This window comes from Lathyrus oleraceus, chromosome 7 (assembly GCF_024323335.1).
Source record: "Lathyrus oleraceus cultivar Zhongwan6 chromosome 7, CAAS_Psat_ZW6_1.0, whole genome shotgun sequence".
In the NCBI taxonomy this organism is placed as follows: domain Eukaryota; kingdom Viridiplantae; phylum Streptophyta; class Magnoliopsida; order Fabales; family Fabaceae; genus Lathyrus; species Lathyrus oleraceus.
In genome coordinates this window covers 45483208-45507028 of record NC_066585.1, presented here as the reverse complement: position 1 = coordinate 45507028, position 23821 = coordinate 45483208, and the positions used below count along the sequence as shown (strand labels likewise).

Sequence of the window (23821 nt, the reverse complement as noted above, 5' to 3'; positions counted from 1 at the left end):
GAACACATAACCTTTGAATCAAAGGTGAAAGACATTACAATTGCACCAAAGACCCTTCATGTTAATTTATTTCATCATATATTTAATGAGCCATTGTTCAATTGTATTTTTTAAATTGTATTAAAATAAAACACAAAATAATTTTATTAATAAAACACAAAATACATTATATATTAGTAATGTATTTTGAATACATTATAAAATAGGAGTAACATATTTTGGCGCCTGCAGCCAACAATTATTTTGTATTAATATAAAAAATATATTATTCTTTTTTCATTTTATTAAATTTTATCTCTATTATTTAATTTTTAAAAATATTATATATTAATATATTATTTTAAATTTAATGAGTCATTGTTCAATTGTTTCATCATATATTTTGTGTTTTATATTATATATTAACATGTATTAATATTTTAATTGTATTTATAATAAATATTATGAAGTTTTATTTGAATTTTTGTGTAAAAATTAATATAAAAACTTCATAATATTTTTAAATATAATTGAAAAATACAGTTGAAAAATTATATTATTTTAAATATAATACATTTTTATATATTATATTACTTTTTATAAATAATATAATATATTAATACATGTCTAAGTTATATAAAATAATACTTAAATATTTAATATATAAAAAATTAATAAAATATAAATACATTATAAAATAAAACACAAAATAATTGAATATTAATTTGAATATATTAATATATAATATTTTTAAAAATTAAAGAATAGAGATAAAATTTAATAAAATGAAAAAAGAACAATATATTTTTTAAAAATGTAACATTATAATAAATCAGATTTATTTTAATAATAAAATAAATACTATCAATTATTTTTTAAAAATCGTGCATAACTTAAATGAGATACTTTCTTCGTCCTAAATAATATTTTTTAAACAATTGAACAATGGCTCATTAAATATAAAATAATATATTAATATATAATATTTTTAAAAATTAAAGAATAGAGATAAAATTTAATAAAATGAAAAAAGAACAATATATTTTTTATATTAATACAAAATAATTGTTGGCTGCAGGCGCCAAAATATGTTACTCCTATTTTATAATGTATTCAAAATACATTACTAATATATAATGTATTTTGTGTTTTATTAATAAAATTATTTTGTGTTTTATTTTAATACAATTTAAAAAATACAATTGAACAATGGCTCATTAAATATATGAAGAAATAAATTAATATGAAGGGTCTTTGGTGCAATGGTACTGTCTTTCACTATTGATCCAAAGGTTGTGTGTTCAATTCTTGTTTGTTGCAAAAATAAATTTTATTTTCAAAAGAAACACAACGCCCATGCAGGCGCCAATACAGTTTGGTTATTTTCGTATTTATTTTAAAACATGCCTCCTCCCCAAACATGGTTATTTTGGAAAAAAAATTAAAAAGTTGGTTATTTTCGTATTTTTTTTTAAAACATGGTTATTTAAAAAAAAAATCTCCTTATGTTCCTCTAGTGGATTATATCAATCTCTTATTCATAAAGAATGATAAATTGTCTTTATTCGCGACCCAATGCATGTGCGCCAATGCATCTGGCGCCTCCTCCCCAAACATGGTTATTTTGGAAAAAAAATTAAAAAGTTGGTTATTTTCGTATTTTTTTTTAAAACATGGTTATTTAAAAAAAAAATCTCCTTATGTTCCTCTAGTGGATTATATCAATCTCTTATTCATAAAGAATGATAAATTGTCTTTATTCACACTTTACGCGAAGAAAATGTTAGTGCTGATTGACTTGCTAAATTCGATATCTCACTTATTCAGAAATAAAGAGTGTTTTTTTATTTGTCTATCTCTTTTAGTTAATATCTATTTAACATACTTATGAAAATCCAATTCCTAAAAGTTTAATTTTCCTATGTTTCCTTTTTTTTATATAAAAAAAGAATTAACACATACTTTGTAGATATTCAAATATATTTTATTAATTAAAATTTAAATAAAGAAAATGTTTTTTAAATATTATAATTATATAAGAGATTAATTACTATGCACTGTCAGTGTAAAAAGTTTTACACAATCGATTCATCACCATCATCCGTTTGCATTACTTTATAGATTTTTAAAATAAAAGTCAATCTTATTTCAATATCCAACGACTATGATTAACTGACGGTATAAAATCCTTTTACACTGTCAGTGTATTTCAATTAAATCCATTATATAATTATCGTCTAATAACAAATCCGTAATATGCAATATACGTGATTTTATAGTAAAATATATGACAATTATTATTTATCAGTATACAAGTATTTATCAGTATACAATTATATTTATCAGTGTACAATTATTAATAATATTTTAGAAATTTAAAATATGAATAATACATATTTGTTTATCATTTTTTATAAAATTATTATTTAAAAAAAAATAAGATATTGTTCTATTTCTCTCTCTAATCTTTCTTCTAAAAAAATCTTCCTCGTGTTTAAACGGAAAATGAATCGTTTTCTTAAACTTTCTATTCTCCCACCAATACCTTATTTCCTTTGTGTTACTTGAAGTCAACATTTGGAAGCTTCATTACTATTGTTTTCTAATAAAAGTACCTTTGATGTTTTTGGTCGCCAAACTTGGCATTCCCACCTTAGCTTCAGCACAGACTCAGTCAAATGTGTGTAGTACCTATTACTAATTGGATGTCCCACTCCATATCCTGGTAAGTACCTATATTACAAACAGATTTTAAATTTGTATCCTTTTACTTTTCTTAAGGTTAGTATAGTTTATTTATTATTTTTCTTATTCTATTGTAATTAAGAAAAAGGGTGATTGAGTGAAGATTTAAAAAGCTTAAATTATTAATAATCAATTTAATTTTATGTATAGTAAATTTTGACTATTGTAAAAAAGAAAAAATAGGATCACAAAAAGTTCTCACAACAGCTGTAAGACTATTCCAATGATCAAAATTCTCCGTAGTTAAAAAATTATGCATTCACACATTGTAATTGATTATCCGATCAAAATAAGATAACTCTAATTTAAAAATAATAACTTTTAAAAAATCAAATATATTTTTCTGAATCATACAGTAAATATTATGTTGACAATTTTGACGGCTGAGGATTCAATTTCCTCTCCCGAATCCCACTGGTCAATCTTACATTAATTTTAAATGTATTTATTGAACACATTTAAGAACCAACAAATATACATGTTTACGTTTTTAGCAGTTATAAGCGTTAAAAGAGAAATAAAATTGGAGATTAGAGACTTAAAAACAAGCCGTATAACGTTTGACTTCCACATGTGTTAAAATAAGATAGAACATATGAAGTGCAAATTTAGAAACGTTGGAGAGAGATGATTTCACAAGTCACACAATATAAAAAATATAAGGAGTTAGAGACCATTCAATTGAAAAAATATGGTTGAAATAGAAGAGAAATTTTGATACAAAAGTACAACTAAAAAAGAAGAGAAATTTTGATCATACAATTATAAGACATAATGTTGGACTAAAAAACTAACATCAAAATAAAATAAATGTATCATAAATATTAGAGGAAGTAGCAAAAGCTGAATGATTGCATGGAAGTATGTAAAGTTATGCATGGTTATGCATGGTGTAACCTTATATAGAAGCATGGCATGGCTGCATGTTAATAAGATCATAAGCCATTATACACTATAAATACTTGTCATCTCCATCATGCATAGTTAACTCATTCTTATACAAATGGTAAATGATGTTCATAATCATAATTCTAACCATCTAACCATAAATAATGTTGTGTCTAATATATGGTAAGACTATTTGAGATAAAATTAAAAATGATAATATTAAAAACAACTCTGGTGTAATAACTATCACTAAAAAGATTATGAAAATCTAACTTAAATGATTTAGACAAGTTGGGAAAAGACTTTCAAATTTTATAATGAAAAGAGTAGATTATATGAAGAATGTCAAATTGCGAAAGACAAAAGAATTCGTAAAGAAAATCTATAAAGAAAGCTCTTAAAAAAAGATAGAAATTAATGGATTAGATAAGTGTATGATCTATAAAAGAGTATTATAAGGTTGTCTGGTTTCTGTATATGAATTTATTTACTATCATAATTTTGTTGAGATATCTCATCTAGACTTTTAATAACACTTTTAAACTCATATGGTATCTTCTTCTAGACATATGTGATTGTGCTCTTTATTAATAGAGAGAGTAGTTTTAATACAATTATGTGCATTGAGAACACTTTGATACTAATAATAACACAAATAAATCTATATAGTTAGCGTGTTAACTACACAATTTCATTGTAGTTATATGATTATCTGAATTGTCGATGTATTGTCATTGGCTCAAGATTGGTTGTGCCTCTTTACACCCTGCAAGGTGAAGTTACTATCGGTGACTAGCATCTTAGACTGGATCTCTTTTAAATTTAACTTGTGGTAATGACTTGGTGAATAAATCTACAATTTGATCATTGATTGGGACAAATTGTCCCTCCATATCAAACTTCTGAAGTATATCTTGAATAAATTTGTGTTAAGCTAAGAATAAACCTACTTTGGAGGGAATGAGCTCAATGTCGAGAAAGTAATGTGATGTGTCCACGTGTTTAAGTGAGAACCTATGGGATAGTGATTGAATAAAATGATTCACGAATGACACATCATTTCTTAAAAGAAGTTCATCAACGTATACTAGAAAATATGCATGTGTAGTACTCAAAGAATAGATGAAAAAGGAATGTATCATTCTTGTTTGTAGTGAAGTTGTTTACTGGAAAATTTGATAAACAAAACAAGTTTGATTTCACTTAAAGGAATAGACTCTAAAAGATCCCGGGACATATTGTGCAACAATTATGAGATTGAAACATGTTTGACGTTTAAAGTCGAAAGTCGAAGATTTAAAAATAACTTCAAAAGCAATAAATGACTTGAAAATAAAGAAACTAATTCATAAATTGGAATACAAATACATACATTCTTAGAACACTCTTTTCTAAATGACTTTTTAGAATTTGTGTAAAATTGGGGATCCCTAAAACTACAAATGAACACTACTTATTGCTAGTCCTATCATATTCGTCTGCAACGATCGACACAACAAATTATGCCACGTCTTCGTCTCCATGAAATCTCCGTTCTTTACAGGCTTCCACGTGTCCTAGAATAAATGTCTAGTCTTATCCTCTTACCTTGTTCGACTGCGTGGAGAGTAATATCATATTGAAAACTTGGAATTTCACTAAGTCCAAAAACTAACAATCCATGGTCTTTAACTGCTTGGAAATTCGACCAAAGTCACCAACATCATTCGACGGGATCAGTTTGTAAAAAAACGCATGCTTGATCTCATGGTCGAATGACCATTTCAATCTAAGTAGAACCCAAATCATCAAAGTCCAAAAATTTCCAAATCCTTATAATCAAGGTTTGTGTCGAAAATTTGAGGTAACAGAATCCAAGAGAGGTAATGAAAGTTTTGAGCTCATCATTGCAAGTTATAGCTGTTATAGAATCAAGTTATGATAATGAGAATAAACTGATCAACATATTTTTAACAACAATCACTTGAATGCTACGATAAAAGTGAATTCTATTTTCAATGACAAAATACACAAAAATCGTAATTCAGAAAAATTATCGTACACCTTGTGTGCAATCAATTTTATTTAGAATTTTATATGCTTTTGTTGATTTGCAAATCCAACCACAATCTAATAGATTGTGATCAACTCAATAAAATCTTTTTCAAAATGTTATCAAAAAGTTTAACCAAGCATATTGATCGCACAATCGATGAATTCAACAATTTACAAATGAAAAGTAATATATATATATATATATATATATATATATATATATATATATATATATATATATATATATATATATATATATATTGACCGTTCGGTGATGTTCGTGAGATCGAGTAGATAATTTTTCATTATTCATTTGCTTAATTTCATAAAAAAATTGAATAAGTTATGACCAAAATAAGAATGAAAATTATTGTTTTTCTTGAAGACAAACCAAATCCAATCTTAACCATTAGATCAATCTTGCCTTGCTATTTTCGCTATTGGCACCCGCTATATGTTTTTCTTTATCATTTTTTACTCTTTTTGTTGGAATGAGCCTTGGACCACACTCTTTTATGTTATTTCTTTTTTCCTTTTCTTTGCTAAACTATTATCCTCCTTTATCTCTATCTCACCCCTATCTTTTCTTTTCTTTTTACTTTTATATTTTTTATTTCATTTTTTTATTTTGTTAATTTTTTAATTAATAAAATAATTATTAAAATACAATTTAGTTAGTTAATTTAATCCCCTTGTTTAATTATCATATATCTTTCATGAGCAAACATATCATTTTTGTTTCACTTACAATTATATTTCTATTATTATTTATTAATTTGTTTAATTAAATAATTAAATTAAATGAATGTGTATAATGATTATAAATATATTTTCTAATTTAAAAACCATTGGTCCAACGCCAAGTGGATTTTCAAAATCCCTTGACTTTCCTTATTTTATCATTATTTGTTTTTATTTGTTTATTTTTTATTGTTATAATTAATTAAATAAATAGATAATAATATAATAAATATAGATAAATAGTTAAAGAAGTATTTTCAAACACATCAATAAATCTTGGTCCATCGCCAAGTGAATTTTCCAAACTCTTTTCTTACGATTAATTTTGTATCGATGCGAATTAAATCTTTTCCATTTAAGCATAATATTAAAACCTTTTTCTTAACAAACACGAAAGAACATGACCCTTGGAGTTTCACATTCTTTGAATCCTCGAATGGTCGGTCCCGAGACACACGTTTTGAGAGAGCCGTCTCTTCATCATTTTGTTTCTAAAACACTTAATATAAACTTGGACAAAAGGAGGGACCGTTGGAGTCTAGCACTCTGGTAGAATTTTTGAACAATCAACTCTGAGGCACACGTCGTTCCTGTTGAATGCCCATTGTCCATCAAACAAATTTCATAAATACATTGAATGAAAAAGGGATCGATGAAATCTAGCATTCCAATAATACCCCGAATAATTGGTCGTGAGGCTCACGTCCCGTTCTAATCAAGCATTCGTTATTCCCTAATCAATTTCAACACATTCAAACCTTTTTCCTTTTGCCTTTCAATTCAAAACCTTTTAAAAAGAGAAAGAAGCTTTGTCCATTTCGCGATAATGCAAATAACGCTTCCCCATGAGAATATCAAATGTTTTCCACTCGAATATGATGATCGCATAAATTTTTGCTGATCCAGATTAAGTCATTCGTTCTTGAAGTGATGCAAATGTTGGATTATCCATGTTTTGGGCAACAATGTTTTCCGTTTGAATGCGACTTGGGAATTTTTCGCTAAAATCGACTAACACACAAACATTTGTTATCCAGAATTACGTAGTCTTGAGTTCTCCATTGCACCCTGAGATACGTAGGAGTGAGACCCGCAATCTCGTCAGACACATTAATAAAAACCTTTTTGCGACCCCTTTCCTTTTGTATTTAATCTTTTACTACTCGAAGAAAAGAATTAACGTAAGCTAACATTCAATCACAAATCTAAATAAAAGGTGCTCGTTGAGTACGACGAACGTGAGGGGTGCTAATATTTTTCCCTTGCGTAATCGATTCCCGAACCCGAATTTGATTGTGACGACCATTTTCTATTACTTTTAAAGGTTTTATCGATATTTTTCTATTTCTTTTTGGAATAAATAAAGTTCGGTGGCGATTATGTTCGAACATCAATTTTAGGTGAGGGTGTGATACGCTTCGGGAAGGATTGTGTTTTTCGAGATGCGAGACCGACTAGTATAAATATCCATCCAAATGCAGATTTATGATATTCAAAACTCGATATCCAACTCACATCGGTATATTCTTCTAATATGGCAGAAAATCTACCATAACGGATGTCAAGATTTTTGATTTTTATAAGATAGCCGAAAATCCTAATGATGGAATTCCAGTGCTCTCCTTTTTGATTTCTAGTAAAATATACTTATTTTATTAATTATAAATGCTATGTCGGGTATAGTACATTACATGCACTTGCATATTCCAATTGAGTCACAACTCTTCCATCATTTTTTTGAAGTTTGACACTAGGATCAAATGGAATGGTCACATCCTTAAAGCGTAAATGTTTGAACTTATCAAATATTTTCAATATAATGTGTTTGACTAAGTTCATAACCCCCATTATTTCTCTTTACTTTGACCCCAAAATTATGTCAACTAGTATAAGATCTTTCATCTTGATATATGGAGGTTAGAAACCTCTTTGTTTCTAAAATTTCATTAATCTCTTTGCTAATGATCAATCATATAATCAATATGGATAAAAATGAATATCACAATATTCTCAAACAATTTTGTGTACAAACACTTGTAACAAGAATTAGATGAAAAAGATTTTGTAGATAATCATGCATGATGATGCAAAAAGGTTTTTCGATGAAGTGATATATGAAACTATGAACAATTTAAAGTAGTATAATATAAATTGCAATGAGCACCTTAGTTATATTCATTTGTCTAAAATCTTCACTTGAATTTATATGTTAAATCTACTTGATCGACTTCATCATTGATGTGTATAAATTTTTTGATCCTTTTCTTCTTTGATAATCTTTGTCTTCATCAAAATCGAATTAAATATAAGATGGATTCCTCACAATCCCCCCCTTATGATGATGACAAAATATTTGAATTTCTGTTTTGATAATGACCGAAAATCTCCGCCTAACTTGTGTGTCTTCCCATTAATTGGTGAATCTTGCAACGACAAAGTCAAACTTTTGATGTCATTGTTTTGGTGCTTGTTTTAAGTCATACAAGGATTTGTCAAACTTGCACACCTTTTGTTTATTACCACACAATATTCTAGTTGCTCCATGTAAATCTCCTCATCGAGATCTCTATTTAGGAATATTATTTTGACATCTATTTGAGGAACTATAAGGTAATGCAAAAAAACTAATGCAAACAATACTCTAATTTTCTTTGGACTCTCTTACTTGTTCTAAGTTAAGATTATGTTTCAGCAATCCATGAATAACATTCTTCACGAGGTTACCTTCTTCACGAGGTTCTTTATATGTGCGAAACTCGAATTCTATATCCTCCGTGATAAGGTTCTCAGAATTCCACATCTTAAGATTTAAATGTTAAATTAAACTTCAAATTCAGAAGTATACATAAATCATAATCAATTATCGGGTGATCTTGATATGCCTTATAATAATAAATTTCATTGAAAATAAACAATTCACATAACAAATAACATATAGATCATAATAATTCAATTGCATAGTTTTGGAATTATAAACACCAATAAATTTCACGACTTTAGTGATTAATAAATTATTTTCAAAATAAATTGCAACTTACATATATAAAATTTCACATGCATGCTGGTTTATAAGGGAAAGCGACCCTAGTAATTCAGAGTTCGTGTCAGAGAGGTCATGACATTGATCATGTAATGTTCCCATCAGAAATCGAACTCGGTATTTTCCGAATCTTCGTTCCTCAGCAGGAGCTCGCTTACCACTTGAGTCCAAATACTTGATTAATAAATATGAGTGTTTATTTTCCATCAAAGTTGCAGCCAAAAATTTATAAAAAGGACATAATTTATAATCAACTATATATTGTTCCAGTTGGTATTGCAGTCGCCTCTAAGCAAAGGGTTGCAATTTCGAATCACGCTAAGTGATTTTTCGCCTCATTTCATTCTTATTATTATTAATAAAACACATTAATTAAAAGATTAGATTGACAGGTATTGAAGTACCGTACAAGCTTGGGCTTGAAAATAAAGTTGTTTATGCTCTTTTAAGATTTGCATGAAGAAGTGAAAATCGTAAGCTCTATCAGTCATGACAGATATAGAAGCATAAGTTCTGACACAACACATGTGTGTTAACGATGAAAATGTAAAAGACATATTGATTTGGAGGAATAGGAAAAGTCACCATCTAAAATGGGCCACTCTGGGATTCCATATTAACCACTGTATGTATATGATTCTCATCTCTGCCAAATTATTTAAAGTGTCCGAACGAAATTAAATGGGCATATATTCAGTTGGCAAAATGATAAAAAGGTGATGACACTATACAATAATTCACCATATTATTCAACCTACAAAAAAAAGTATATAGATTCCAAAATCATTCAATACCTTACTAGTTCTCTATATATATCAGAACTCATTTTGAATACTTCAAAGCATAAACAACAAGCAAACAAACATCACAACAAAACCAAGAAAAACTCACACAGTTTATCGCAATGGCCTCTGCTCAGTGCTACAAAACCTGCGAACAAAGCTGCCAACAGAAAGCCCACCATAACCACCAGCAACAACATAGCTCAATCGGACAGAAGGTAACCGACTTGTTCAAAGGACACCACAATGATGGAACACAAACCAAAACCGAATACTATAGCGAGACAGATGTGATTTATCAACCTGGATATGTTGCCAAAAATCAAAGCAACACGTGCAACCGTCACAATCACGCCGCTACTGCCACCACCGTTGTTACCGGCACCACTGTGGCAAAATGCCAAGGCAGAAACAGGAAAGAGAAGAGAAACATGTTCCAGAGGATCAAGGATGGCATATCAGGTCACAGCAGTGGCAGTAGCAGTGATGAGTGTGACAGCGACAATGAGAATCGTCGCCACAGGAAGGCAAGTATATATAGATGGAATAATTTCTTTCTTTTAAATTATGAGATTTAGTATTATTATTGATGAAAAAAAATTGTTTTGTGCATACAGAACTGCAATTGAGGAGCAGCTATACTAAAAATAAATTGAAGTTTGGGAATCGAAGTTTCAATATAAGTGTGTGGCGATTGCTGGCAAGTATGAATAAATTGGCTATATTAAAGTATAAGTTATAGCAAAAACTTCTAAATAAAAGTATGTTTAAAATGAAAATGAATGTAATTTGATGTGTGAAATTAAGCCAATGTACTTTGCTTATGGTGCCAGTCATAGTTTGAGATAAACCAAAAAGAGATGCATGTAATGTACTTGATCGATAATATATGAATAAACTTTGGATGCAATTTTCTCTACTAAATTCTTTGTAACTGTTATCATAAATGCGTGTATCTATAGTTTCCTTTTTATATTGGAATTGAAAGTAGTTAGCATAGATGTATGAATTTGTTAAGTTCTATTTCAATTACTATTTGATTTACTTTATGTGTTTACGAAAAAACAGTTGTAGATCCATACTTAGAATATTAGAAATTTATGAACGTGCAGGTCTATGGGGATATGATAATTCAAAATACTTTGATATTGCAATAAGACTTGATGAAATGGTGCTATCGTCGTGGACTTAAGTCAATATTTGTTATTCTAAGAAATTTTGTATTTATTTGATTCATATTCACTTTGTCTCTAGATGATCCATGTCATAACGAATATTTTGTATTATTTTTATTAAATTTTGTAGAAATTATTTTACATTTTCATTGAGTTTTAGTCTAACAAGGCTCATATATTGATTTAGTGCAAATTATTTATCAACTATGATTTTCGTAAGAGTACATTATTTTTATCTATTATTTTGTGTTATTTGATGGAATTGTCGATAAATATAAAAATATTACTAAAAATCATGGAAGCTATGATTAAGTCTAAGGAAGCTAAGGAGGTAGAACAAAGAAATTAGGGGAAATTATGAATCAATAGAGCATTTGGAAAGTTCAAGACACCCTCGGCCTAATCCAGGAACAACTACTATTATAAATAATATATTTTATAACAACGATTTTATTTTACGAATAAAAAAATCGAGATATAATCTTTGTGTGAGGACACACACAATCCTTGTGAATATAATAATTACACTCACCACATTGTAGGTTTTTGTTGGCACATTTACTATGACATTTTTTTTCCATCTAACAAAATAGTGTCATTACTGAGGATTATTGATAACTTTGACCGGAAACAAAATGGACGATTATACTTAAAAGTTAGTACTTTTTTATTTTTTTATGTTAATTATAATTTTAATTAATTTATGTGAAGTGCATGTTCACAAGCTTTGTAGTTTGATATAGAAAAAGAGAGACGAAAATATAGTTGAACTAGAATATTATACCTTGGTAGATTTTCGATGTCATACATAAGGTGAAGAAGTAAATTATAGATTCAATCGGGGAGCTCTATGCAACTTTGAGATTAAAAAACTTTCTTCAATTTTAAGAGATATTTCATTCAATGGAAGTGCTCCGATTGATGCATATAAACACTTAGTAAAATTCAAAAATGTGTGTTCATTCTACGATCCAACAAATATAAATGAAAGTTGTCGTACTTCAAATTTTGACCATCCTTTATTTTCATTTTTTGCTAACTTAGGATTCAGATTACTAACATGTCCAGAGCCCACATAAGTTATCTTATCAACCCCAATGACCTAAAAAAGTAAAAAGAGAGTCATTTTAACTTTTTGAGAGTCTCTGATCCCATCATGATTAACTGTTATTTTAGGCATTTTAGGATTTAAGCTAACATAACAATTTGTATTATTTCTTTAGAACCTTTGGTTAATAGTTATTAAAAGTTTAATTAGTAAGATATAATGATATTTTTAAGCAATTAGGAAATTATAGTTTAGAGATCTTCACTAATGGTAGATTAATATTATTAATTTATATTATTAAATTAATTAGATATTGATTAATTTATATTAAATTAATTGGATATTAATTAATTTATATTATTAAGATAAGTAGATTAGATTAATTAAATTAATTAGATTAATTTTGTATTAGTTAGAATTTATTGGTAATATTGATTATTTAACTGTAATGATGTTTTTGCGGGTCAAGATGTTGACCAGATTAAGTTTGTCCAGAGCCCACATAAGTTATCTGATCAACCCCAATAACCTAAAAAAGTAAAAGGAGGGTCATTTTGACTTTTTGAGAGTCTCTGATCCCATCATGGTTAAAGAAGTATTTTCAAACACATCAAAAATCTTGGTCCATCGCCAAGTGAATTTTCCAAACTCTTTTCTCACGATTAATTTTGTATCGATGTGAATTAAATCTTTTCCATTTAAGCATAATATTAAAACCTTTTTCTTAACAAACACGAAAGAACATGACCCTTGGAGTCTCACATTCTTTGAATCCTCGAATGGTCGGTCCCGAGACACACGTTTTGAGAGAGCCGTCTCTTCATCATTTTGTTTCTAAAACACTTAATATAAACTTGGACAAAAGGAGGGACCGTTGGAGTCTAGCACTCTGGTAGAATTTTTGAACAATCAACTCTGAGGCACACGTCGTTCTTGTTGAATGTCCATTGTCCATCAAACAAATTTCATAAATACCTTGAATGAAAAAGGGATCGATGAAATCTAGCATTCCAATAATACCCCGAATAATTGGTTGTGAGGCTCACGTCCCGTTCTCATCAAGCATTCGTCATTCCCTAATCAATTTCAACACATTCAAACCTTTTTCCTTTTGCCTTTCAATTCAAAACCTTTTAAAAAGAGAAAGAAGCTTTGTCCATTTCGCAATAATGCAAATAACGCTTCCCCATGAGAATATCAAATGTTTTCCACTCGAATTTGATGATGGCATAAATTTTTGCTGATCCAGATTAAGTCATTCGTTCTTGAAGTGATGCAAATGTTGGATTATCCATGTTTTGGGCAACAATGTTTTCCGTTTGAATGCGACTTGAGAATTTTTTGCTAAAATCGACTAACACATAAACATTTGCTATCCAGAACTATGTAGTCTTGAGTTCTCCATTGCACCCTGAGATACGTAGGAGTGAGACCCGCAATCTCGTCAGACACATTAATAAAAAACTTTTTGCGACCCCTTTCCTTTTGTATTTAATCTTTTACTACTCGAAGAAAACAATTAACGTAAGCTAACATTCAATCACAAATCTAAATAAAAGGTTCTCGTTGAGTACGACGAACGCGAGGGATGCTAATACTTTTCCCTTGCGTAATCGACTCCCAAACCCGAATTTGGTTGCGACGACCATTTTCTATTACTTTTAAAGGTTTTATCGATATTTTCCTATTTCTTTTTGGAAATAATAAAGTTCGGTGGCGATTATGTTCGAACATCAATTTTAGGTGAGTGTGTGATACGCTTCGGGAAGGATTGTGTTTTTCGAGATGCGGCACCGACTAGTATAAATATCCACCCAAATGCAGATTTATGATATTCAAAACTCGATATCCAACTCACATCGGTATATTCTTCTAATATGGCAGAAAATCTACCATAATGGATGTCAAGATTTTTTATTTTTATAAGATAGCCGAAAATCCTAATGATGGAATTTCGGTGCTCTCCATTTTGATTTCTAGTAAAATATACTTATTTTACTAATTGCAAATGCTATGTCGGGTATAGTACATTACATGCACTTGCATATTCCAATTGAGTCACAACTCTTCCATCATTTTTTTTTGAAGTTTGACACTAGGATCAAATGGAATGGTCACATCCTTAAAGCGTAAATGTTTGAACTTGTCAAATATTTTCAATATAATGTGTTTGACTAAGTTCATAACCCCCACTATTTCTCTTTACTTTGACCCCAAAATTATGTCAACTAGTATAAGATCTTTCATCTTGATATATGGAGGTTAGAAACCTCTTTGTTTCTAAAATTTCATTAATCTCTTTGCTAATGATCAATCATATAATCAATATGGATAAAAGTGAATATCACAATATTCTCAAACAATTTTGTGTACAAACACTTGTAACAAAAATTAGATGAAAAATATTTTCTAGATAATCATGCATGATGAAGCAAAAAGGTTTTTCGATGAAGTGATATATGAAACTATGAAAAATTTAAAGTAGTATAATATAAATTGCAATGAGCACCTTAGTTATATTCATTTGTCTAAAATCTTCACTTGAATTTATATGTTAAATCTTCTTGATCGACTTCATCATTGATGTGTATAAGTTTTTTGATCCTTTTCTTCTTTGATAATCTTTGTCTTCATCAAAATCGAATTAAATATAAGATGGATTCCTCACAATCTCCCCCTTATGATGATGACAAAATATTTGAATTTCTGTTTTGATAATGACTGAAAATCTCCGCCTAACTTGTGTGTCTTCCCATTAATTGGTGAATCTTGCAACGACAAAGTCAAACTTTTGATGTCATTGTTTTGGTGTTTGTTTTAAGCCATACAAGGATTTGTCAAACTTGCACACCTTTTCTTTATTACCACACAATATTCCAGTTGCTCCATGTAAATCTTCTCATCGAGATCTCTATTTAGGAATATTATTTTGACATTCATTTGAGGAACTATAAGGTAATGCAAAAAAAACTAATGCAAACAATACTCTAATTTTCGTTGGACTCTCTTACTTATTCTAAGTTAAGATTATGTTTCAGCACTCCATGAAGAACATTCTTCACGAGGTTCTTTATATGTGCGAAACTCGAATTCCATATCCTCCGTGATAATGTTCTCAGAATTCCACATCTTAAGATTTAATTGTTAAATTAAACTTTAAATTCAAAAGTATACCTAAATCATAATCAATTATCGGATGATCTTTATATGCCTTATAATAATAAATTTCATTGAAAATAAATAATTCACATAACATATAGATCATAATTCAATTGCATAGTTTTGGAATTATAAACACCAATGAATTTCACAACTTTAGTGATTAATAAATTATTTTCAAAATAAATTGCAACTTACATATATAAAATTTCACATGCATGCTGGTTTCTAAGAGAAAGCGACCCTAGTAATTCAGAATTCGTGCCGAGAGGTCATGACATTGATCATGTAATGTTTTCATCAGAAATCAAACTCGGTATTTTCCGAATCTTCGTTCCTTAGCAGGAGCTCGCTTACCACTTCAGTCCATATACTTGATTGTTTATTTTCCATCAAAGTTGCAGCCAAAAATTTATAAAAAGGACATAATTTATAATCAAATATATATTGTTCCGGTTGGTATTGCAGTCGCCTCTAAGCAAAGGGTTGCAATTTCGAATCACACTAAGTGATTTTTCGCCTCATTTCATTCTTATTATTATTAATAATAAAACACATTAATTAAAAGATTAGATTGACAGGTATTGAAGTACCGTACAAGCTTGTGCTTGAAAATAAAGTTGTTTATGCTCTTTTAAGATTTGCATGAAGAAGTGAAAATCGTAAGCTCTATCAGTTATGACAGATATAGAAGCATAAGTTCTGACACAACACATGCATGTTAACGATGAAACTGTAAAAGACATATTGATTTGGAGGAATAGGAAAAGTCACCATCTAAAATGGGCCACTCTGGGATTCCATATTAACCACTGTATGTATATGATTCTCATCTCTGCCAAATTATTTAAAGTGTCCGAACGAAATTAATTGGGCATATATTCAGTTGGCAAAATGGTAAAAAGGTGATGACACTATACAATAATTCACCATATTATTCAACCTACAAAAAAAAAGTATATAGATTCCAAAATCATTCAATACCTTACTAGTTCTATATATATATCAGAACTCATTTTGAATACTTCAAAGCATAAACAACAAGCAAACAAACATCACAACAAAACCAAGAAAAACTCACACAGTTTGTCGCAATGGCCTCTGCTCAGTGCTACAAAACCTGCGAACAAAGCTGCCAACAGAAAGCCCACCATAACCACCAGCAACAACATAGCTCAATCGGACAGAAGGTAACTGACTTGTTCAAAGGACACCACAATGATGGAACACAAACCAAAACCGAATACTATAGCGAGACAGATGTGATTTATCAACCAGGATATGTTGCCAAAAATCAAAGCAACACGTGCAACCGTCACAATCACGCCGCTACTGCCACTGCCACCACCGTTGTTACCGGCACCACTGTGGCAAAATGCCAAGGCAGAAACAGGAAAGAGAAGAGAAACATGTTCCAGAGGATCAAGGATGGCATATCAGGTCACAGCAGTGACAGTGGCAGTAGCAGTGATGAGTGTGACAGCGACAATGAGAATCGTCGCCACAGGAAGGCAAGTATATATAGATGGAATAGTTTCTTTGTTTTAAATTATGAGATTTAGTATTATTATTGATGAAAAAAAATTGTTTTGTGCATACAGAACTGCAATTGAGGAGCAGCTATACTAAAAATAAATTGAAGTTTGGGGATCGAAGTTTCAATATAAGTGTGTGGCGATTGCTGGCAAGTATGAATAAATTGGCTATATTAAAGTATAAGTTATAGCAAAAACTTCTAAATAAAAGTATCTTTAAAATGAAAATGAATGTAATTTGATGTGTGAAATTAAGCCAATGTACTTTGCTTATGGTGCCAGTCTTAGTTTGAGATAAACCAAAAAGAGATGCATGTAATGTACTTGATCTATAATATATGTGTTGGAATAAATTTAAATGTGTATGGGGAGTTCAAAAGTTTATTCTCTTGGGTAATCAAACTATCCTAGGGACCTGATAGTATTCATTACTGCATTTTAATTACTTGTCCTTTCTTGTCTGGCCTTTTCTCTATATAAGGACCAGACCTCTTTGTAAAACATTAAGACATTTTGAATATAAGTGAAGATTGTAGAGAAAAGTCTGTTCCTCCTCCCTCCGTCCAAAACCATATATCTTGTGTCTTCAAATTGGTATCAGAGCTCATGGCGAGCCTGACCAGTCAAATGCCGTTGCCACGGCTGACGAAGTCCAATTATGAGAATTGGAGCATCCAGATGAAAGCGTTGCTGGGCTCATTGGATGCATGGGAAGTCACCAATGATGGCTTTGAAGATCCAGGTAACACAACAGGTCTCAATGCCGCCCAGACGAAGGCGTTGAAAGAGACGCGGTCGAAAGACAAAGCAGCATTATACATGCTGTTCAGAGCAGTGGACGAATCAGCATTCGAAAAGATTGCTGGTTCAACCACGTCGAAGGGGGCCTGGGACACTTTAGAGAAAGCGTACAGAGGAGCAGACAGAGTGAAGCAAGTTAGATTGCAAACTCTTCGAGGGGAGATGGAGAGGATGAAGATGAAGGAGACAGAGTCCGTAGCGGACTATATTACGCGCGTGCAGACAGTGGCGAATCAGATGAGTCGAAATGGAGAAGCAATGACAGAGGGCCGAATTGTCGAAAAGATTTTAAGATCTTTAACGGACAAGTTCGAAAACATTGTGTGCGCTATAGAGGAAGCAAAGGACCTTTCGACAATCACTGTCGAAGAGGTTGCTGGGTCGCTCGAAGCACATGAGCAGCGAAAAATGAAAAAGAAAGAAGAGGCAATCGAAGAGGCAGATTCGAGCAGAGATGAAAAGGCACTCTTCTCACAAAACTGGAGAGGGAGAGGACGTGGTCATGGAGGACGTGATGGCGGTCGAAGCTACCAAAACTATAGTTTCGACAGAGGACAATCTAGCTAACAAAACTGGCATGGTAGAGGTCGAAATCAAAGAGGTGGAAGAACAAATTACAACAGTATCGAATGCTATAAGTGCAACAAACAGGGGCATTACGCGAAGGATTGCAATTCCTACAGTTGCCACAACTGTGGAAAGATGGGACATCTTGCAAGAGACTGTCGATCGAGGAGGAGAGTTGAAGAAACGTCTAACTTTGCCCTAGAATCAGAATCGAACTCGGGACCTCTCGCACCCAAATCGAATGAAGGATTCTTGTTAATGGCGCAGAAGGAAGAAGATACAGAGAGTGACACAATGTGGTACCTCGACTCAGGTGCAAGCAATCACATGTGTGGTCACAAACACCTGTTCAAAGAATTAAAGACTGTCGAAGATGGACACGTCTCATTTGGAGATGCCTCGAAGGTGAAGGTCGAAGGAAAAGGAACTATATGTTTCTTACAGAAAAAAGGTGTAGTAGGATCAATCGAAGGAGTCTACTATGTACCAAATCTCAAAGCAAATATCTTGAGTTTGGGACAACTAACAGAGAAGGGGTATTCGATACTCATGGAGGATCGAAACCTGCAGCTGAAGGACAAGACAGGATGTCTAGTTGCCTTAGTCGAAATGGGGAAGAATCGAATGTATAAGCTGAACCTGAAGAGCATTCGAGAGAAATGCTTGCATGTTAATGTCGAAGACCAAGCATCCCTATGGCACTTGCGTTTTGGACACTTACATCAGGCTGGACTAAGAAGACTGTCGAAGAAGAATATGGTGCATGGACTACCAGACGTGGAGTTCGATGAAAAATTCTGTGAAGACTGTGTTTTTGGCAAGCAAACCAGAACATCCTTTCAAAAGAAGGCAGAATATCAGGCAAAGCAAATTCTGGAACTAATCCACACTGACATATGTGGACCAATCACTCCGGAATCATTCAGTGGCAAGAAATACTTCATTTCTTTCATCGATGACTATTCGAGAAAGACTTGGGTGTATTTTCTGAAGGAGAAGTCTGAAGCATTCGAGACATTTAGAAAGTTTAAAGTGATGGTTGAAAATGCAACTGACAGACGCATCAAAGCGCTTCGATCAGACAGAGGAGGAGAATATACTTCGACAGCATTCATGAAGTACTGTGAGGAACAAGGCATAAGAAGATTTCTGACCACAGCATACTCACCTCAACAAAATGGAGTAGCTGAGAGGAAGAATCGAACAGTGCTTGATATGGTTCGATCAATGCTGAAGAGCAAGAACATGTCGAAGGAATTTTGGGCAGAAGCTGTACAATGTGCAGTTTATGTCCAGAATAGATGTCCTCACTCGAAGCTTGGAGACATAACACCTCAAGAAGCCTGGAGTGGACAGAAGCCAACTGTGTCTCACTTTAGAATTTTTGGAAGCGTGGCTTATGCACATGTGCCTGATCAAAGGAGAACGAAGCTGGAGGATAAGAGTCAGAAGTATATACTTATTGGGTATGATGAGAAATCGAAAGGCTATAGGCTTTTCGACCCAATAAACAAAAAGGTGATTGTAAGCAGGGACGTTCGAGTAAATGAAGCAAGCAGATGGGACTGGAGCAGTTCGATTGAAGCTCTCGTCGAAGAAGAAGAAGCAGCACCAGTTGTTGTGCCAACAGACACTTCGATAGAACCTGAAGATTCCGATGATGAAAATGAGCCTTCACAACCCAGATTAAGAAGTCTGCAAGATTTGTATGAAAATACAGAAGAGGTACACCTTGTATGCTTGCTGGCAGATACTGAAGATGTGAGTTTCGAAGAAGCTATGAGAAATCGAAACTGGAAGAATGCAATGGATGAAGAAATCAAAGCCATCGAAAAGAACAATACTTGGGAACTAGCAGAGTTACCAAAAGGAAGTCAGACTATTGGCGTGAAGTGGGTATTTAAGAAGAAGATGAATGCTGAAGGCGAGATCGAAAGATACAAAGCAAGGCTGGTAGCGAAAGGCTATAAGCAGAAAGCAGGAATTGATTATGATGAAGTGTTTGCGCCTGTTGCCAGAATGGAAACTATTCGATTACTCATTTCACATGCAGCTCAATACAAATGGCCAATACATCAGATGGATGTCAAGTCAGCGTTCCTGAATGGTATGCTCGAAGAAGAAGTGTACGTCGAACAGCCACCAGGATATATGAAGATCGAAAGCGAAGGCAAAGTGCTGAGATTGAAGAAAGCACTCTATAGGCTGAAGCAAGCGCCAAGAGCGTGGAATACTCGAATAGACACGTACTTCAAAGAAAATGGCTTTCAGCAATGTCCTTATGAACATGCTGTATATGTAAAGAAGGCTGGAGAAAGATTGCTGCTTGTTGCCCTCTACGTCGATGACCTGATTTTTCTGGGCAACAACAAACAGTTAATTGAAGAATTCAAAAGAGAAATGACACAGGAATTCGAAATGACAGACTTAGGTCTGATGAAATATTTTCTTGGACTGGAGGTTCGACAAGAAGAAGATGGCATTTTTGTCTCTCAGGAAAAGTATGCCAAAGATATTCTGAAGAGGTTCAACATGGATAGCTGCAATCCAATCTCGACACCAATGGAACCTGGAGCAAAGCTTTCGAAATTTGATGGGGGAGAACGCGTCGAAGCGAACAAATTTCGAAGCTTGGTTGGAAGCCTCCGATACCTTACTTGCACAAGGCCTGACCTCTCACTAAGTGTGGGAATTGTGAGTCGATTCATGGAGGAACCAGTCTATGCTCACTGGAAAGCTTTAAAGAGAATTCTTCGATACGTCCAAGGAACTGTGTCACTTGGAATGTTTTATTCGAAGGCAGAAGAGTACAAGCTGACTGGATACTCAGATAGCGATTGGTGCGGAGATGTTGATGATCGAAAGAGCACCTCAGGCTATGTTTTCTTCATGGGAAACACTGCTTTCACATGGCTTTCGAGGAAGCAGCCAATTGTGACTCTCTCGACGTGTGAAGCTGAATACGTTGCAGCATCTTGGTGCGTGTGTCATGCAATTTGGCTGAGGAGATTGCTAAACAAAATAGAATCGAAGTAGGAAGACGCAACATTGATAAGAGTTGATAACAAATCTGCTATCGAACTGGCGAAGAATCCAGTAAATCACGAAAGGAGCAAGCACATTGACGTCCGCTTCCACTTCATTCGAGAACACGTGAAGGAAGGAAGTGTCGAACTAAAACATGTTGCAAGCAAGGACCAAGCAGCAGACATTTTGACCAAACCACTATCGAAGGAGCTGTTCGATAGAGGCAAGAAGATGTTGGGCATGATTGATCGGAAGAGCATTTAAATTTATGGGGGAGTTTTGTTGGAATAAATTTAAATGTGTATGGGGAGTTCAAAAGTTTATTCTCTTGGGTAATCAAACTATCCTAGGGACCTGATAGTATTCATTACTGCATTTTAATTACTTGTCCTTTCTTGTCTGGCCTTATCTCTATATAAGGACCAGACCTCTTTGTAAAACATTAAGACATTTTGAATATAAGTGAAGATTGTAGAGAAAAGTTTGTTCCTCCTCCCTCCGTCCAAAACCATATATCTTGTGTCTTCAATATGAATAAACTTTGGATGCAATTTTCTCTACTAAATTCTTTGTAACTGTTATCATAAATACTAAAAATCAAGGAAGTTATGATTAAGTCTCAGGAAGCTAAGGAGGTAGAACAAAGAAATTAGGGGAAGTTATGAATCAATAGTGCATTTGGAAAGTCCAAGACACCCTCGGCCTACTCCAGTAACAACTACTATTATAAATAATATATTTTATAACAACGATTTTATTTTACGAATAAAAAAATCGAGATATAATCTTTATGTGAGGATACACAGAATCCTTGTGAATATAATAATTATACTCACCATATTGTAGGTTTTTGTTGGCACACTTACTATGACATTTTTTTTTCATCTAACAAAATAGTGTCATTGCTGAGGATTATTGATAACTTTGACCGGAAATAAAATAGACGATTATACTTAAAAGTTAGTACTTTTTTTATTTTTTTATGTTAATTATAATTTTAATTAATTTATGTGAAGTGCATGTTCACAAGCTTTGTAGTTTGATATAGAAAAAGAGAGACGAAAATATAGTTGAACTAGAATATTATACCTTGGTAGATTTTCGATGTCATGCATAAGGTGAAGAAGTAAATTATAGATTCCATCGGGGAGCTCTATGCAACTTTGAGATTAAAAAACTTTCTTCAATTTTAAGAGATATTTCATTCAATGGAAGTGCTCCGATTGATGCATATAAACACTTAGTAAAATTCAAAAATGTGAGTTCATTCTACGATCCAACAAATATAAATGAAAGTTGTCGTACTTCAAATTTTGACCATCCTTTATTTTCATTTTTTGCTAACTTAGGATTCAGATTACTAACATGTCCAGAGCCCACATAAGTTATCTGATCAACCCCAAATGATCTAAAAAAAGTAAAAGGAGGGTCATTTTAACCTTTTGAGAGTCTCTGATCCCATCATGGTTAACTGTTATTTTAGGCATTTTAGAATTTAAGCTAACATAACAATTTGTATTATTTCTTTAGAACCTTTAGTTATTAGTTATTAAAAGTTTAATTAGTAAAATATAATGATATTTTTAAGCAATTAGGAAATTATAGTTTAGAGATCTTCACTAATGGTAGATTAATATTATTCATTTATATTATTAAATTAATTAGATATTAATTTATATTAAATTAATTGGATATTAATTAATTTATATTATTAAGATAAATAGATTAGATTAATTAAATTAGATTAATTTTGTCTTAGTTAGAACTTATTGGTGATATTGATTATTTAACTGTAATGATGTTTTTGCGGGTCAAGATGTTGACCATATTAGGTTTGTCCAGGCCCATCACCCAACTGGGTCAAACGCATGACCCAGGCCCATCAACGAACTAGGTCAAGTTCGAAAACTTTACCCCGTACCCCTACAATTGTACCCACACCCCTACATTTAATTTTTTTGACCAAAATACCCTCATATAAATAGGGTATATTTTCCATTTTTAAATTTTTTTTACCATTTTCGCTCAAGAGTTCCGGAGAAGAGAAATTTTTGACTTTTTGACATTGTAAACCAGAACACTCAGAGTAAGTCTTCCAGTTCATGAAATGTATACCGGAACACATGTCTAAAGAGTTCCGGTTTGTTGCCTTTAGGGGGCACTGAACCGGAAGTCTTTTAGAAAGTCTTCCGGTTTGGATTGTTGTATACCGGAAGTCTTTCTTAAAGACTTCCGGTTTGGATGATCTAAACCAGAACTCTTTAAGAAAGTGTTCCGGAAGTCATCTTGTTTTTTTACTC

General features: G+C 32.0%; 1 protein-coding gene across 6 annotated transcripts in view; it reads left to right on the top strand.

Moving 5' to 3' along the window:
* Nucleotides 1-10174: 10174 nt before the first annotated feature.
* LOC127108234 (uncharacterized) overlaps nt 10175-23821 on the top strand; it is a 77825-nt gene continuing 64178 nt past the window's right edge. For 4 of the 6 annotated variants that reach the window (XM_051045663.1, XM_051045665.1, XM_051045662.1 and 1 more), the window contains exon 1: nt 10175-10671. In XM_051045663.1, coding sequence (XP_050901620.1) covers nt 10332-10671 — 340 coding nt within the window. In that variant the 5' untranslated portion in view covers nt 10175-10331. Of the gene's footprint in view, nt 10737-10826; nt 11134-16608; nt 17032-23821 lie in introns of those variants that run through there. The other 2 variants (XM_051045667.1, XM_051045661.1) reach the window with 2 other exon arrangements.